The 17,352-nt window shown below is 32.8% G+C and overlaps 2 protein-coding genes across 10 annotated transcripts in view; one reads left to right on the plus strand and one right to left on the minus strand.

Annotated features, from left to right (window-relative positions):
* myo7aa (myosin VIIAa) overlaps positions 1–8,671 on the plus strand; it is a 38,980-nt gene extending 30,309 nt beyond the window's left edge. For 4 of the 6 annotated variants that reach the window (XM_026230535.1, XM_026230536.1, XM_026230537.1 and 1 more), the window contains 13 exons: positions 92–216; positions 906–1,063; positions 1,507–1,660; positions 1,963–2,118; positions 2,909–3,014; positions 3,969–4,082; positions 4,240–4,327; positions 5,118–5,224; positions 5,348–5,533; positions 5,627–5,743; positions 5,891–5,974; positions 6,740–6,859; positions 6,941–7,033. In XM_026230535.1, the coding sequence (XP_026086320.1) occupies positions 92–216; positions 906–1,063; positions 1,507–1,660; positions 1,963–2,118; positions 2,909–3,014; positions 3,969–4,082; positions 4,240–4,327; positions 5,118–5,224; positions 5,348–5,533; positions 5,627–5,743; positions 5,891–5,974; positions 6,740–6,859; positions 6,941–7,033 (1,608 nt within the window). Of the gene's footprint in view, positions 1–91; positions 217–905; positions 1,064–1,506; positions 1,661–1,962; positions 2,119–2,908; positions 3,015–3,968; positions 4,083–4,239; positions 4,328–5,117; positions 5,225–5,347; positions 5,534–5,626; positions 5,744–5,890; positions 5,975–6,739; positions 6,860–6,940 lie in introns of all 6 variants that reach the window. The other 2 variants (XM_026230532.1, XM_026230533.1) reach the window with 2 other exon arrangements.
* A 1,504-nt stretch (positions 8,672–10,175) lies between these two features.
* Positions 10,176–17,352, minus strand: part of gdpd4a (glycerophosphodiester phosphodiesterase domain containing 4a) — a 27,501-nt gene continuing 20,324 nt past the window's right edge. For 3 of the 4 annotated variants that reach the window (XM_026230540.1, XM_026230538.1, XM_026230541.1), the window contains exons 10-16: positions 15,983–16,133; positions 13,974–14,198; positions 13,724–13,881; positions 12,303–12,450; positions 12,142–12,224; positions 11,872–11,951; positions 10,176–10,758 (exon numbers count right to left, since the gene is read on the minus strand). In XM_026230540.1, the coding sequence (XP_026086325.1) occupies positions 10,637–10,758; positions 11,872–11,951; positions 12,142–12,224; positions 12,303–12,450; positions 13,724–13,881; positions 13,974–14,198; positions 15,983–16,133 (967 nt within the window). In that variant the 3' untranslated portion in view covers positions 10,176–10,636. The remainder of the gene's footprint in view (positions 10,759–11,871; positions 11,952–12,141; positions 12,225–12,302; positions 12,451–13,723; positions 13,882–13,973; positions 14,199–15,982; positions 16,134–17,352) is intronic. The other variant, XM_026230542.1, reaches the window with a different exon arrangement.

Below are 17,352 nucleotides of genomic sequence, written 5' to 3' on the forward strand. Positions count from 1 at the left end.
CTGATATCATTATATTGTGTTCTGCTGCAGGCAGCGTTTCATATTTATTATTGCAGTCTTTTATGAAACCTGTCTCTTTTGCACGGCTCAGGCTTTGATTACGATGACACCAGACCAACGGCAGGAGTCGATCCGGATTTCCCATGTTCCTGTGATGGAGACGGAGGAGAGGATAAAGCCGTACACGCTGGAGGAATTCTCCTATGACCACTTCAGGTGAACGACCACACTTCTGATATAACAAAATACATGTCCATGAAGTCAATTCAATAAATACAAAAAACTATTATATTCTGATTTATAGTAGAAATAAAAGTGCTGTGTCCAGACCGGGTTATATATATATATATATATATATATATATATATATATACATATTTATATATACACTGTATATAGGGACCAAATTACTCTCTCTACACATCTGTTTTTATTATGAAAATATAAAATAAGCCTGTTTTTGGCCCAATGTCATTTAAGAAAGAAAGAAAAGGAAAAAAAATAGTTAGAAATGTAATGTATCTTTAATAAAATCTCATAGAAAATATAGCCTATTTTTAATATTATGTTTTTAAATAATAAAATGAATGTAAATTAAGTAAATTAATTTCAAATCTGGGTTGTTGCTAGTAGTTTTATTTTATTTTATTTTATTTTATTTTATTTTATTTTATTTTATTTTATTTTATTTTATTTTATTTTATTTTATTTTATTTATTGTTATTATTTAAAATGTTAATTCCAGCCTTTTCTTGGTCTTATTGTGCACAATTCATCAGATCATGTTCTAAGGAAAAGAATACTTGTCTTTACAAAGAAAATGTTGTAAGCAGTCACTTAATACACATAATTAACTCATGCAGATGCATATGTGTTTTGACCCTTGACCCTCTCGGCTCATCCAGGCCTCCTCCCAAACACACGCTCAGTAGAGTGATGATCACCAAGAACCGTGGGAAGGACAAACTGTGGTGCTGCACACGAGAACCCATCAAACAGGCGCTGCTGAAGAAGTGTGTGGGCCACGAGGAGCTTTCCCAGGAGGCCTGCATGGCCTTCATTGATATCCTTCAGATCTGGGACACATGTGCTGAGAGAGCCATCTACAGATTTGATTTTCTGTTGATTTGGGGCTGAAATAGGCTTTATCTTGTTATGTAAAATATAATTTCATTATTTAGTTGATTTTGGGTTGACCTCAGCCCTAAAATATATATATTTTTAAAATCAGCTTTTTTATTTGTGCAAAATATAATTATTAAATTCAGAATTTTTAATTTAGATTTTAAAATAGACCCTAAATAGGCTTTTTTTAATGCAAAAAAAAAAAATTCATATTATTTTATACAGATTTTAGGCTGAAATATGACCTGGGTCCTAAAATATATTAAATTTTCTTACACCAAAATGTAATTTTGTATTTCTTCGTTTTTTTTTTTTTTAGTCTAAAATAGAAGTTGATGGATATTATGTTCTCTGCCTGTTCCTTGACCCACTCTCCTGCACCTATAATGAAGTATATGGGCGATTATCCGTCCAAGCGCACGCGGTCTGTGAACGAGCTCACAGATCAGATCTTCGAGACTGCGCTGAAGGCAGAGCCTCTAAAAGATGAGATCTACTGCCAGATCATCAAACAAATGACTGAAAACCATGTCAAGTACGTCTCTCCTTTACGTTTACAGCCAGACGCTGTGATTTCTTCCAGTATGCACTTCCATGCACTACCATTTTTACCGTTTAATTACATATTGTAAAATGTAGTTTATTCCTGTGATGTGCAGCTGTATTTTCAGCATCATTCCTCCAGTCTTCAGTGTCACATGATTCTTTGGAAATTATTCTAATATGCTGATGATTTGCTGCTTTTCTGATTATTATCAATGTAGAAATCTGTCATATTTTTGTTGAAACTGTAACATAATTTCTAGAAAGTTTCATAACCTCTGTGTGTTTGTGCAGGTACAGTGAGGAGAAGGGCTGGGAGTTGCTCTGGTTGTGTGCCGGTCTCTTTCCTCCCAGTAACGTCCTCTTGCCGCACGTTCAGAGGTTTCTACAGTCGAAGAAACACCATCCGCTGGCTCCTGACTGCATGCAGAGACTGCAGAAAGCTTTACGGTGAAAACACTCCTTCACCACACACATACATGCATTTAATATATCAACAGCAGATTTATATTGCAAAGATACTTGCATCTGAATGAGAATATACCATGAAAAAGAAGCTTTGCACATACTTCTTAATATGCAGAAGATCTTTAAGTCTTTTATTTTGACAGTTTACAAAAGGATAGTGACTTAAATCTGTTTTCTTGAATGCACTTGAAAGCCAAAGTCGACAAGGTCATAGTTATGAGTGGAAAACGTAAAAGCCCTGGGTTTCTGGAGCTGGAGATGTCAATCTCATTTAGATTAAAACTAGCGAAGTTACAAAATACAGTAGTGTTGTACAATTATATTTACGATGTACGATTTGCATTGGCTTCTTAAATAAATATAAAAATGTAAAACATGTTGCTCTAAGGAAAGCATGGCACTAGCATCACCAGGATTATGAAATGCATGAACTGATCAAATGTAGACTTTGAATACAATGCAAGTTAAATTTGATTAAAAGCATTATGCATGAACGTAAACATGAAAAATGTGAAAACACACCTGCTGTGCATTCTTTTGTAGATTTTATTTATTTTTAATTAAGAGATAAACTACAAAATATCATCTTGCACCAAAGTGACTTTAACAGTTGGGATGTTGTAATTATGACTCCTGAAGTGGAATGACTCATCTTCTCTGTCTGAGCCGCTGGACGCTCATAATTAAGCAGACTGGTTTTGATGTCATGTCCTCTTTCACACTGTTTTTCTGTTCTGTGAATGTCACTCCATTCTTGCTTGCTTGTGTGCAGGAACGGTTCCCGCAAGTATCCGCCGCACCTTGTGGAGGTGGAGGCTATTCAGCACAAGACCACACAGATCTTTCACAAAGTCTACTTCCCCGACGACACTGATGAGGTGAGACAGACCTGCGTATGCTCATATCATACAGAGAGCTTGTCTATTTGAGATTCAGAGGTGACACTGATATACTGAGCTGCAAAAAATATCTTTTTATGAATGCATTTATTTTGTTAGAACCATAAAACTTGAAATAACATGAAAAAAAGAGTAGGGTTCTAAAATAGCAAACATTAAATAAACAAATTAAAAATATGTGACCCTAGAGCACAAAAGCAGTCTGAAGTCTCTGGGGTATATTTGAAGCAATAGCCAAAAAAAAAAAAACATTGCATGGGTCAAAATTATAGATTTTTCTTTTATGCCAAAAATCATTAGGATATTAATTAAAGATCATGTTCCATGAAGATATTTTGTAATTTTCCTACTGTAAATAGGATTTTTTTTTTGTTTTATCCAGGGTCATATATGTATAGAAACTATAAAGACATATTTAAAAAGTAATAATAAAAATGACAAAATACTACAATACAGAAATACAGAAAATTTAATTGTATATCAATGATACTGAAATAACATTGAATAAAGCTTTAAAAAATTCTACTTTTAAATGAGAATATCCCCTAAAATGAATCAAATCAAATGGAATTAATAAAAATTTATTAATTTAAAAAGTTACTAAGTTACTAAAAGTTTCTCATTTTCATTTTGGTTAACATAAAGTAACAAAATAACCAGCATGAAATAAACTAAAATATAAAATGTAATAAAATAATTGATTCAAAAAAATAAAATAATGAATAATAATACAAATGACAAAAAAAAAAAAGTAATATATATATATTTTTTAATCTAATTCAAGATATTACCAGAAGCTATAATAGTATCAGTGAAGCTAGAATAAGACTGAATAAAACTGCTTCACATTTCTGATTTTTCATATTCTGATCCCTCCCAGAATATTCCTTTAAATGCATTCGGGAGTGTTTGACCCAGCTGTGTGTGTTTCAGGCGTTTGAGGTGGAGTCCAGCACGAAGGCCAAAGACTTCTGTCTGAACATCTCCGGCAGACTGCTGCTCAAATCACCCGACGGCTTCAGTCTGTTCGTCAAGATCTCTGATAAGGTAAGAGCATCGTCTCTGGGCAGTGGGATTTTGACAATCTTTAATTGGTCCTGAAACCAGTCTTTAATGCCAAGCTCAACCATTAACTGAGTGGGTAATGGGGTTAGAATAATATGGGATTCCTATCAAGACATCTGTCTGTGTTTGTGTGTTGTAGGTGATAAGTGTTCCTGAAGGTGATTTCTTCTTCGACTTTGTTCGCCATTTGACAGACTGGATCAAGAAAGCCAGACCCGCTAAAGATGGTACAGCTTTGTGAATTTTACTGCACAATAGGGTTTACTTTATTCATCTTTCATGTACACAAACAAAACATTACCATGGAGATATAAATGATACACTCGTGTTTGGTAAGGATTGGTAAGATTTGCTGCTCAAGAAACATTTCTGATTATTATCAATGTTGAAAACTGTTATTCTGCTTCATATCTTTGTGGAAACTGTGAAACATTTTATTTTTCAGGAATTTTTTTTTTTTTAATTTTTAAATATAAAGTTTATTTCAAAAACAACATTTGTTTAAAATAGAAACCCTTAGTAACATGTCTTTACTGCCACTTTTGATCAATTTAATGCATCCTTGCTGAATAAGTAAGTATTAGTAAATAATCCTGAATAAAGTATAAATACTGACCCAGAGTAAATCACTTAATCCACTGTTTTTAACTTAATTTAATTTAATTTAATTTAATTTAATTTAATTTCATTTCATTTCATTTCATTTCATTTCATTTATTTTTTTTAATTTAATTTAATTTAATTTAATTTTATTGTTTAATTTAATTTAATTTAATTTAATTTAATTTAATTTAATTTTATATTTTATTTTTCTTTTATTTTATTTTATTTATTTATTTTTTATTTATTTGTAATTTTATTTGTTAAATGTAATTAAAAAATTTTTTAATTTTAATTTAATTTATTTTTTTAATTTAATTTAATTTATTTTAATTTATTTTATTTTATTTTTTATTTATAATTTTTAATTGTATTTTACGAAGGGTAAAGAGTAATGGCTCTAACTCTGATGTTCAGGTATCGTGCCTTCATTGACCTACCAGGTGTTTTTCATGAAGAAGTTGTGGACGAGCACTGTTCCTGGCAAAGACTCCTTCGCAGACTCCATCTTCCATTATTATCAGGTGAGCTGACATAAACATCTATATACAGTAGTTCATCATAAAACTATGAATGCACCATGGTTAAAACCCTGGACTGTATCAAATAGAGCATATCACATCTTCATAATCGACATGCATGTGCAGGAACTTCCCAAGTATCTGCGCGGATATCACAAATGCTCCAGAGAAGAGGTTTTCCAGCTCGGTGCTATGATCTACCGAGTCAAATTCGAGGATGACAAATCCCACTTTCCCAGCATTCCCAAGATGCTGAAGGAGCTGATTCCTCAGGACCTGATTCGGCAGCTCTCGCCCGACGACTGGAAAAGGGTTTGTGTCCCACTTACAGTGATCTCAGGTGTGTGTGTGTGTGTCATTCACACACTGATCCTTATCAGTAAACATCCTCTTTATGATCTGCAGTCGATTGTGGCGTACTTCAACCGGCATGCTGGGAAATCAAGGGAGGAAGCCAAGCTGATGTTTCTGAAGATCATCTTTAAATGGCCCACGTTTGGCTCGGCCTTTTTTGAAGTGAAGGTACAGTCACTGTGCTGTTCGGCAATCTGACACTTTTCTGCTTGCTAGCCTATTTGCAGAGTTCTTGAAACTCGTTTTCATTAATTTCTCTGAATGGACCGATCTGTTTTGTCAAAATAATTTATTTTTTCATTGATCCCCATGCAGCAAACCACAGAGCCACACTTCCCTGAGATCCTGTTGATAGCCATCAATAAATATGGAGTCAGTCTGATCGACCCCAAGAACAAGGTGAGTTTTCTTTCTTTTTCTTGCTTTTTACTAAAGTTGCATCATGCAACGACTGTTTTTTCCTTTTTTTAAATCATCTGAAATGTATTGCAATTATTGCAATTTATGTCAAGCACACAGACACATGCATTCGTTTCAGCAGTTTTAGTGTCACTAGGTTTAATACGTTATCAAATAAATGTATTTATGCTTGGTGTTTAAGTTGTTTAATAAATGGCATTATGTTTGTTTCATACTATTTCTAATTTTTGATTTTTGTTCTGTTTTAAATAGTTACATTTAAAGGATTTAATGTGAAGTGAAGGAAACTAAAATACATGTTTATAGTGTTCTCAATTTTACTGTGTATTTTGTTTTTAATAATTTTATTACATTCTGAATAGTTAATATTTAATATTTTAATTAGTTATTTATTTTGCATTAAAAAATTTTTTTTTTGAAAGTTATTTATTTTTTTATTATTTATTTCTTTTTAATTTATTTAAAATCAAAATGAAAATGAGAAATGTTGCTTTTGCAACAATAGCTGAAAAATAGGAATAAATCATATTGCATTGCAGTCAAACTCCGTGTAATTTCATTTTAGTATTATTTATATCATATAGTATTTAATAATATTTAGCATTTATTATTATATTTTATAATACATTTTTGTGGATATACTGATACAGTGTTCCTCATACTTTGCCATGACTTGTTTTTTCTTCGATCCCAGCGTGCAGTGATGATTGTGTTGTCTGTGTTTTCTCTGTTCTCGATCCGCAGGATATTTTAACCACGTACCCCTTCACTAAGATCTCCAACTGGAGCAGCGGGAACACGTACTTCCACATAACTATCGGCAACCTGGTTCAGGGCAGCAAGCTTCTGTGCGAGACGTCACTGGTGAGACAAAATGAATGATGATTATATGAATGATTTAATGAAAGAGAAAATGCATTTACATCCCTTGTTTCTTCATAACAGGGCTACAAGATGGACGACCTGTTGACGTCCTACATCAGTCAGATGCTGACCACTATGAGCAAGCAGCGCAATTCACGCGGCCACAGCAAGTGAACGTTTGATTGGCGCGAGGCGGCGGAGCTGGTGCGTCTGCTGCGGCCTATTGGTCGGCCGTGCAGCTGGGGGCGGGCCTTCGCGTCCCAGCTGTGGCGAATGAGCCGCACCCCCTCTGCCAGCTCCCAGGGCTCTGTGCGTCCCGATGAAGACTCTTCATCTGCCTCCAGTGAGGATGACTACCTCTGAGCAAAGCTACGGTCTCCGTCTGCATGTGAAGAGCCGGATTCATGTGTCTCTTGTTGGATGATTTGCTCTGTTTTAAGGCACAATTTAGGTACCATTTTCTTAGTTTAGTCAAATTCAGAGTTAAGAGTCGATTATGGACTGGAATTGCGTTGCTACATGCATCCTGAAGCATTATTTATGTGGTAATCTCTGTAAGAGCGCTAAGAAAAATACTTGCATGAGTTTCTGGAGGGTTTTTTGAATTTGAATCTTTTTAATGCAGCAAAAAAATTACTTTGAAATGTTAGTTTGTGTTCCATTTGAGAATGATACATTTATTTGATTCACTTTTTAAAATGTTACACTGAAGGCCTTAATTTTATTGTATTTTTTCTTTTTTTTATGGGAAGACTAGTAACTGTTTTTTACATGCATCTTAAAGGAAGATACAGTTAAGTCTTCATCAGAACAGATTTGGAGAAATTTAGCACTGTATCACATGCTCACCAATGAAAGTGAATGGGTGCCGTCAGAATGAGAGTCCAAAAAGCTAATAAAAACATCACATAATGTCATTTTTTGGGATAAATATTCCTTTAAAATTGTTACATGAGCAACATTAATCTCTTGAGCTGCCATTATAACCTCATTTGCATGAGTCCCGAGTCTGTTAAATACATGCAGAAGTCTATTTTGTATACGAAAGGGGGAAAAAAGAAAAATGCATGGCCTTATATATATACATAAACATTTACATAAAGAAACCCGTCAATAACATGTTTAGGTCATATTTCTCCCTGAGGAAAAATTATTTTTGCATAGAGGAAAATGAAACCTGAAAGCCTGTTTTAGAAGTCAAATTTCTGTAGCGTTCGTGCATCATGGAAGTATTTGTTTGCACTGTCTTTAATGTACGATTTAAAGACATTAGAAAGTATTAAAATATCATAGTGTTGGGGGTTTAATGAGAACCAATAATTTAATACCCATAAAATTTCCAGATTCACTAGGCCAAATCAGGATAAAAATCTTACTGCTCTTAAAATCAGGATTCACATTCTTAATGCACATTTAATCTTTTTTTATTATTGCTTTTTGAAATGATTTTGGGGTGACGTGACCTTGACATGTTTTAATCCAGTAGTTGATAGATATGTTAAAGTTTTTAAAGCCTGTTGATTATTGCAGTTGGAGCAGTAGGTTTTTATTAATTTATGGCCTTTATTTGCACCAAATATGTTCAACACAATTATTTGACTTACTGTACCATCAGACACTAACCTGAACCTGATCTGTTTCTTGTGTTTTGTGTGCTAATTCATTTAAAAACTAAGTTATGACTATTGTTATTTAGCCACTCTTTTATGCAAAGGCACTATATTAGTTATACAATTTTATATAAAATGTTCCTGTAAAAAGTGTAACGTTACATCCATGAAAATTAAATGTGATACTGTCACTTTAACGTCAAATCTTTTGTGATGATATACATATTGAGACAATATGGAGTCTGCTAAAATATTTTTATTTAGGCTATTAGAGATGATGTCATAGAGTAACAAAAAAAGACAACGAGAAACTTTTATCAGAATTTCATCAGTTTACAATCATATTTACAGACATGTTACATTAAGACAGATTAAGTAATAGAAATCACTCTAGGCGTTGCATTTTATACAGGCGAAACATCTGGAGCAAAAAACATGAATGCAAGCCAGAGCGTGTCTGTTGAACATGCAAACGAAGACCTTTCAGCTCATCACATTAATCAGAAACCTTGCATTAACAGAGGGCGATTAAAGCGAGCGCTTTAGGTTTCGTGTCAGCAATCTAAAGCTTTCAAATGCAGATTGTCTGTTTGGCTTGTTATTGTCTTCCTGATTGTAAAGCTTTGTCAATTTTATCACATCATGCAATGGATCTGACATCTTTAATATTTCCAAAACACTCTGGATTAAATCTGGTGGTGCATTTCATTTTTACCATGCGTCAGACGGCAGAAATCAGGCAAACTCAGCCTTCAGTGATAAAAACGAACTTCACAGAAGCAACAGAAACTGGATGATGGATTCATCTAATGCCGCCAATTCTGAAAACAATTGGTCAAATACATTTGATATTTTTTAACAAAATATCACTTACATTACATTTTCAGTTAATTACCATGTAAATACCATGGTACATGAATTTCATGGTACTGGCACAGTATAAGAATAACTCACCCTAGAATAGGAAATAATATATTTATTGTTATTAATATATTATAATATTTGGTAAAACTTTACAATAAGGTTCCATTTATTAACATTAGTAAAACTAACAGTGAGAAACACTTTTATTAATCTTGATTTCAACATTTACGGATACATTATTAAAATCAAAAGTTGTATGTATTAGTGTTTTTTATGGACCTGAGCTTAACAATGAACAGCTGTATTTTACTAAATTTAACAAAGATTAATAAATACTGCAACAAATGTATCACTCATTGTTAATGTTAGTTGATATATTAAATACAGTTAACAAATGGAAACTTATTGGAAAGTTACCGAAGATTTTATTTGATATGTTTTAAGCACATTTTCCCACAAAATGTCAACAATTTTTTTAAATGTATTTTTTTAAGGTAACGTGTGTGTGCGTGTTTGTGTGTGTGTGTGTACATACACAATACTATGTTTGGACACATTATAGTAATGCAAATTTTAGGGGAAATTCAAAACAGTGGTTTTAGATTTGATTTTAGGGATTTACATTTTTTTACCATGTTCCTCCTTAGATCCAAAATATTATATATATATATATATATATATATACACACACACATACATTTATATATACATACACACAAAAATAATATTATGCATCTGTGTGTGTGTGCATATATAGTGTCTGCATTTATGTATATATAATAAATAAAATATAAAATATATATATACTTATATGTATATAAATATATATATATATATATATATATATATATATATACTTTTTTTATTTCTTCTTATTTGTCATCATATTACCAGTTTGGCCAATAATAGAGGGTAATTTAATATCATTGTTCAAAATACATAAGGTCATGTACTTTTGTCTCGAAGCCGAGTCAAGACTAGACTATGACTGTGAGCATTCAGTCTTTAAACCAGGAAATCCTTCACAATTTGAAGCAGCAACAGCAGAAGCTCAGAGTTTGAAGCTCGAATGCAAATGAGCGTGTGATGATGCTGACAGCGGCTCCAGGTCTCCACAGATCTGTGTTGTGAGGGGGGTCAGATGGGCGGCTCCTCGCTGATGGTGGGCAGGTTGGGTGTGAGGGGCGAGCTCTGAGCCCCTCCACGGACGCTGATGCTGGAGATGGACCAGACGTCGCTCAGCTCTGCCATCCGGAGAGAGAGGAGAGAGATGAGAGCGGCTCATAACGAGAGTGATGGAGGGTCAGATGGGGACGGGGAAGCCATGCATAGGGGGAACATGCAGGGTGAGGTCGAGGTCCCGGGACGGTGACGGCCCGTCAAAGAACAGAGGGTTCCAGCGGATGCCTTGGACCTCAGACGCTTCTACAGCACACAGAGACATGCACACATGCAAGTCAAGGGCTCACAGGACACTAAACTACAAGGGCTTCTGGGATTGCTGATGAAAAATCTGATTAACTTAAACTTTATAAATATATATATTGATCATTTTAATTTGAACTCATTTTAAAATTTAAATCATAAAAAAAAACTTTATATATTTTTTGCACTTGCCTAATTTATTAAAATTTTTCATCAACTCATGAACCCCAGTTTAAGAAAAAAAAAATTATATATATATATATATATATATATATATATATATATATATATATATATATATATATATATATATATAAATAAACACACACACTACGTATATATGCACAGTTTAATAAAATAAATATATATTTTGATTATTTTAATTTTAACTCATTTTTAAATTAAAATCATTAAAAAAAAAAAAACAACACTATTTTGTTTTGCTTGCCTAATTTATTAAAATTTTTCATCAACTCATGAAAAAACTAAAAACATATATATACACATACACATACATGCACACACTCACTCTCACTCTCTCTCACACACACACACACACACACACACACACACACACACACACACACACACACACACACACACACACTATGTATAGGCACAGTTTAATAAAATAAATATATACTTTACAATGCCTACACTGGTACAATTAACTAAAACACACACATATACATACAAAACAATTTCTCAATGGCTGTTTTCAGAATGAAAAAGTTTATTGCATGATATAATACTCTGTGTACTACGTTTTAGAGACCAGTATGTGAAAGTATGCAATAATAATAAATATAGTATGCCACTGTGTTATGCATGCATCCAGTTATATATGCATCGTTATTTTGCATATTAATTCCAATTTTGTGTTAAAATCTCTTATACTTTTGTTTTTCGATCAAATAAATGGTCAAGGATTAGATGCTACAAACTGAGTTTGGATTGAGCACATCACGTCATACAGTAAGTACAGTATCTTCACTCAGTGTAATCTGTTGTAAACTGCAGTAGTGTAGTAGTCTGAAAACAGCCAGTGATCTGGACGACACATGCAGGACGGCACGACAAAAACATGAGCACTGCCAAAAATCACCAACTTACCCGTCCGGAACTTGCTGTACGGTCCGTTCTCATTCACCTGTCTACTGCCCGACCAGAAGGGCAAGCCTCGCTCACGCCACCTACAGGGCCAAACATCACAGGGTCACCACAAACAACGTTGGCATGAGAGAGAACATTAGACAAAACCTGCTTTAGAATAAAATTCTGCACAGAAAATATTCCAATATTCAGATTAACCTATGATTTGCGTTTCAAATGCAAATCTAAGCATGCATTCTTTTAAAATCAGTTAGTTGAAGCAGAACTCACCAGTGGAAGATGAAAATAGCGGTGATGAGGAAAGCAGAGACGATGTCGGTCAGGATCCACATCAGACTGTATTCATCTGGAGTCTGTGTGAGGAAGAGAGACGTGTAGACGTGACGCATCAGTCGATCAATCATCGAGTTATATTTGTGATCCGGACTCACCATGAGGAACAAGGGGCGCTGTAGTTTCTTGAGGATGTGCAGGGCGTTTGTAGTGACTGAATGAACGCCTGCGCACCACGCCAGCGAATATAACCACGGCTGACTGATCACATACAGGTTAGTGCTGATGTTCACAGAGGAGTACTTTCTGAAATCAGAAACAGGTTCTGGTGAGACATCATTGGGCCGTTAAAGAGACATTATGAAGCTGCACACTTTAATTGCAAAAGCTGTTCTCTGCAAAGAGTCACACGAGTTCAACAGAGGACAAAAAGTCTGATATGATCGTGTTTCCCTGGTAAGAATGGGGCTATATTTTTCACAGTCAGTTAAAACACAAAACTACTGAACCCCGCACATGACATGCAAGAAAAACTACATAAATTGTGCGCACAATTTACTAATTCGTTCCCCTCTATTTACTAAAACGCGCACACGATTACTATTGCGTTCACTTGATTTATAAATTGTGTGCACAATTTACTAATTAGTTCCCTCGATTTAGCAAATCAAGTGAACGTAATAGTAAACAGAGGGAACGCAATAGTAATTGTGTGCACGTTTTAGTAAATAGAGGGCAACGAATTAGTAAATAGAAACAGAATAGAAACACACAAAAAACTAAATATATGAAAAACCTGAGAGAATCAACCGTTTTTTTTTTTTTCAAAAGAGATTATATATATATTATATATATATATAATTTAGAATATTATAACTAATAACCTAAATAATTGAATAATGTAATTTTATAAGCATAAATATTACATACACATACAAACAAGCATGCATATATACATATGTTTTATAGATTTACACAATAGACATTATTATTATTATTGTTGTTGTTGTTATTAATGCAATTTATTATAATTCAGGGTATTATTATTATTATTAATATACATATATATATATAAAAATACAATTTATATTTATCATATATTAATATACCATATAATATTAATAAAACCGTAAATATTTATGGAATATATAATAAAAGTATTTGCTTATTTATGATTAATAAATATAAATTATATTTATAATAGATTAACAATGTAAATAATTACCACGCAATATATCATTATTATACAATGCTTTAGCATAAATATAAATATTTAGATTTATAGATTAATATATCATAATATAATATATAAATAAGTATTTATATATATATATATATATATATATATATATATATATATATATATATATATATATATATATATATATATATATATATATATATATATATACACACACATATATATATATGCTTATTTATTATTAATAATTATATATATTTATAATGTATCAAATATCAAATTATACACACAATATAATAAAATAATTATTAGTATTATAAGTGCAACGTGATTAGCCAGCTGTGAGCAGACGCTGTAAATGGCTGTAGTCTGCTGTACCTGATCTGCTCCTGTGACATGTAGCTGTAATGAAGGTTGAGTCGGACGATGTGCTCCTCCTGCAGCTCCTCGATGGAGGAATGATCTCCAGACGTCTGCTGCAGCTCGGGGTCCAGCTCCTGCACCAGACTCCTCTGATCGGCCGGAAGCCACAACACCTGCCACAAGACAGGCCAAAAACACCATATAATACACCTTCAGCTGCTGAACCAGCTATTATTATCACGGCTAGAAGAGCTTGCTGATCTACCTGGCTGGAGTTAATGGAGGACTCGTTGTGTATGACCTCCAGGGTGCGTGTGATCCATGTGTCTCTGTAGGGGTGTCCTCGAGGGGGGCGTCTGAGGTCAAAGATCACCAGCTTCTCGTGCTGGGCGGCCAGATCCAGGAACTCCTTCAGGGTGGGTACCGTCTGGTTTCGGACCCGGTTCTTCTCGTCTACATCAAGAGAAGAGGCCGTGCCGAAAGGATCCCGCTGAGAGGAAGAAAAGCAAGGATTTGATTGGTTTGTAAGTCAATGAAAAGCTAGTAATTAATTATACTGACTGTAAAATAAAATTAGATTTTAATGCTATTTTCAAATCAAAGGCTGCAAATTGATTCCACAGTGGTTTATTGTGCGTCTGAGATCTTTAGTAAATGCGGTGAACTCCATCTCTGCATGTGCTGCGAGTTTAACATGTGGAAATGAAGTAAACCTAGCGCATGTTGTGCTCCCAAATACATTTGCATCATTTCCAACATTTTTGTGGATGTTTCCAGCATTTCAGCAGTAGGCTTCTCCACCAAAATAAAAGACTTGAGGATTTCAGGATTTAAAAGAGAAGAATTTCAGACAGAAATAGTGTAAGATTAAATAAGATTATTACAATTATCAAATATACATTTTGATTTTATAGTAAAATAAAAAAAATCTTCATTTTTATAATAACATTATAATGAATAAATATTTTACATTGCAAATTATAGTTTACAAAAGTTGTGTCATCAGTTTTATAAAAATAAAAAATATATATATTACTATTATATTTTTTTTTGTAAATTTCTGTGCTGTCAAATGAATAAACATGATAAATAGCATTCAAAATAAAAAAAAGAATGTGTTTACATAATATATGTATGTGTATGGTGTATATTCATGTGTGTGTGTGTATATATACATATATACACACAAATTATTAAATATATTATTTTATATAAAGTGTATATTTTGAAGACATTTACCTGTACATATTTGAATTCTAATATTTTATATTATATATATAATTTATAAGTAAACAACATTTTTCTTAAATATCTAGATGCGTGTGTGTGTATATATATACACATACATACATACATACATACATACACACAGACATAAAATAAATATACACAGCATGTGTGTGTGTGTGTGTGTGTGTGTTTACACACACACACACACACACACATAATAAATATACACACCACACACTCTTTATATAAACAAAAACTTATTTTGGATGCGATTAATCATTTGACAGCACTAGGAAATTTGTAATTTACAGCAGTAATACATGCCGTATAATTTCTTAAAATAATAATAATAAAGAAAAAATATTTTATGGTTTACAAAAAAAAATTCTTCAGATTTTTTAATACTACTACTAATAATAAATAATTTGCAGGGACCCTCTTTAATAAGACATGCCGTCTGAAAACTGTTTATTTTATATGGTTCATGGTAAAACACAATCCACAAGCCTTTTACTTCATCACAGCCCTGAGGTTGAGCATCGGCCGAAGTCGAACTGTACGTGTTTTAGTGGCAGAACAGAGACGCACGCTTCCTCAGGCAAAGCCTAATTCCAGCCAGAATCCTTTAATCCCAAGTGATTCCACGCAGGGATTTCAGAGGGATTCTGGTGTTAATTAACCGGCCAACAACAAAATCATATATGGATGTACACTGCATTGTTTTTATTGTAGAACGATGGGCTTTTATAAATCATAATGGCTCTCTGTTTGTTTCTAATCCGCTTTGACCACCACAAATTTAAATGATTTCTCTTAAAATACAAATCCATTCTGTGTGTTCTCTGATAAATGGTTTCTATTATGTATAATCATCCTGAGATGCTAATATGTGACTCAAAAGAACATCATAACATATTACAATAACCAGTTACAATAACCAGCATATGCTAGAAATATTCAATAAGCCATTATTTGATAATGCACATCAATATTTTTATATGAGTGCTAGTTGATGAACAGGAAGTCAAGGTTCTGGATCATTACTTGAAGAAACCAGGATCCAGCGCTGAGCATCTCCAGCTCATCCCAGGTGAACATGGCCGCCGGTGTGTCCGTCCGGTTGGGGAACACCTCATGCACGTTGGTCGTCCTCCTCAGGGTGCTGTCATGCATCAGGAACGGGACGCCATCATAACTGCAGAGCGAGAAAGAGAGGGTGAATATTGAAGCACTCACTAACTGCATGCTATGAAATTCAGTTCAGTCTGTGCTGTGCTTCTAAAATATGAAAAATTACCTTTTTTTAGTTTTTAACTACAAACAAATGAAGAAAATACAATTTATTTTTGTACTATTTATAGGCAATTACATATACATAATTTTCAGTTCTACTTTTTTTTTATCGGTTATTTTTTTAATTTCAGTTTTAGTAATTTAAGTATCTTCCAGAATCAGCTAAAAACACTTTTTTTGACCCTCTAACTCTATCCCTCTCTATTCTAATTCTATTCTTCATTAAAGAATGCCTCTTTTAGACTTTACGAAACTGCTTTAAAAAACGAATCTCTCTAATCTTTTTGCATTCCATCTATAGTTGTTTTCTTTGATTGTATTATATAATTGTAATTCTGACAAAAGCAAATAAGGCCTCTAACAATAGCTTGCTCTATTCTTATTCTATTCTATCGGTTTTCTTTTTATCATATAATAAAAAGTTTTACTGCATTAGGCTAACTGAGACTTGTTATAACACGTGTATATCATTGCTCTTTTGTTGATTTTGATTGCTTCCATTGTCCTCAATTGTAAGTTGCTTTGGATAAAAGACTAAATGTAAGATCAAGTCCTTTAATTCAGTTTGTTGCCAAGGTTTAAAAAAACTGTTTGATTTTTACTTTTCTGTTTGATTTAATATATATATATATATATATATATATATATATATATATATATATATATATAAAGATGATTTTATAGTATTCATTAAAAACACAGCAAGCAAACAAGCACAACTCAAAGTAAAAATCTTCTAGAAGTTAATTTTGTATCGTTTATATACAATTGCATTAACGATGTGAATTTTTCTCAAAACATTTTTTTTTCAGTTTTCATTCGGTCCTTTTCATTTTATTTGTTAAATATTTATAAATCATCTTTATTATCATTTTTCTTTCTGTTTTAATACCATTTAAGTTAAGCATATTTTCAGTTAGTTGCTACAGTTAGAAACATCAGTTCTTTCAAAACATGAAAATATATATTTTGAATAAATTTTGTATTTTTAGTTTACATTTTTATTTATGTGCTTCTGTCATTTTATTAGTATTTTTACCATTTATATTTATTTCAGCTTCACTTTTAGAAATGTTAGTACTTAAGTTCTACTTATTTTAATTTATTTAGACGCCAAGGCA

This window comes from Carassius auratus, chromosome 43 (assembly GCF_003368295.1).
Source record: "Carassius auratus strain Wakin chromosome 43, ASM336829v1, whole genome shotgun sequence".
Classification (NCBI taxonomy): domain Eukaryota; kingdom Metazoa; phylum Chordata; class Actinopteri; order Cypriniformes; family Cyprinidae; genus Carassius; species Carassius auratus.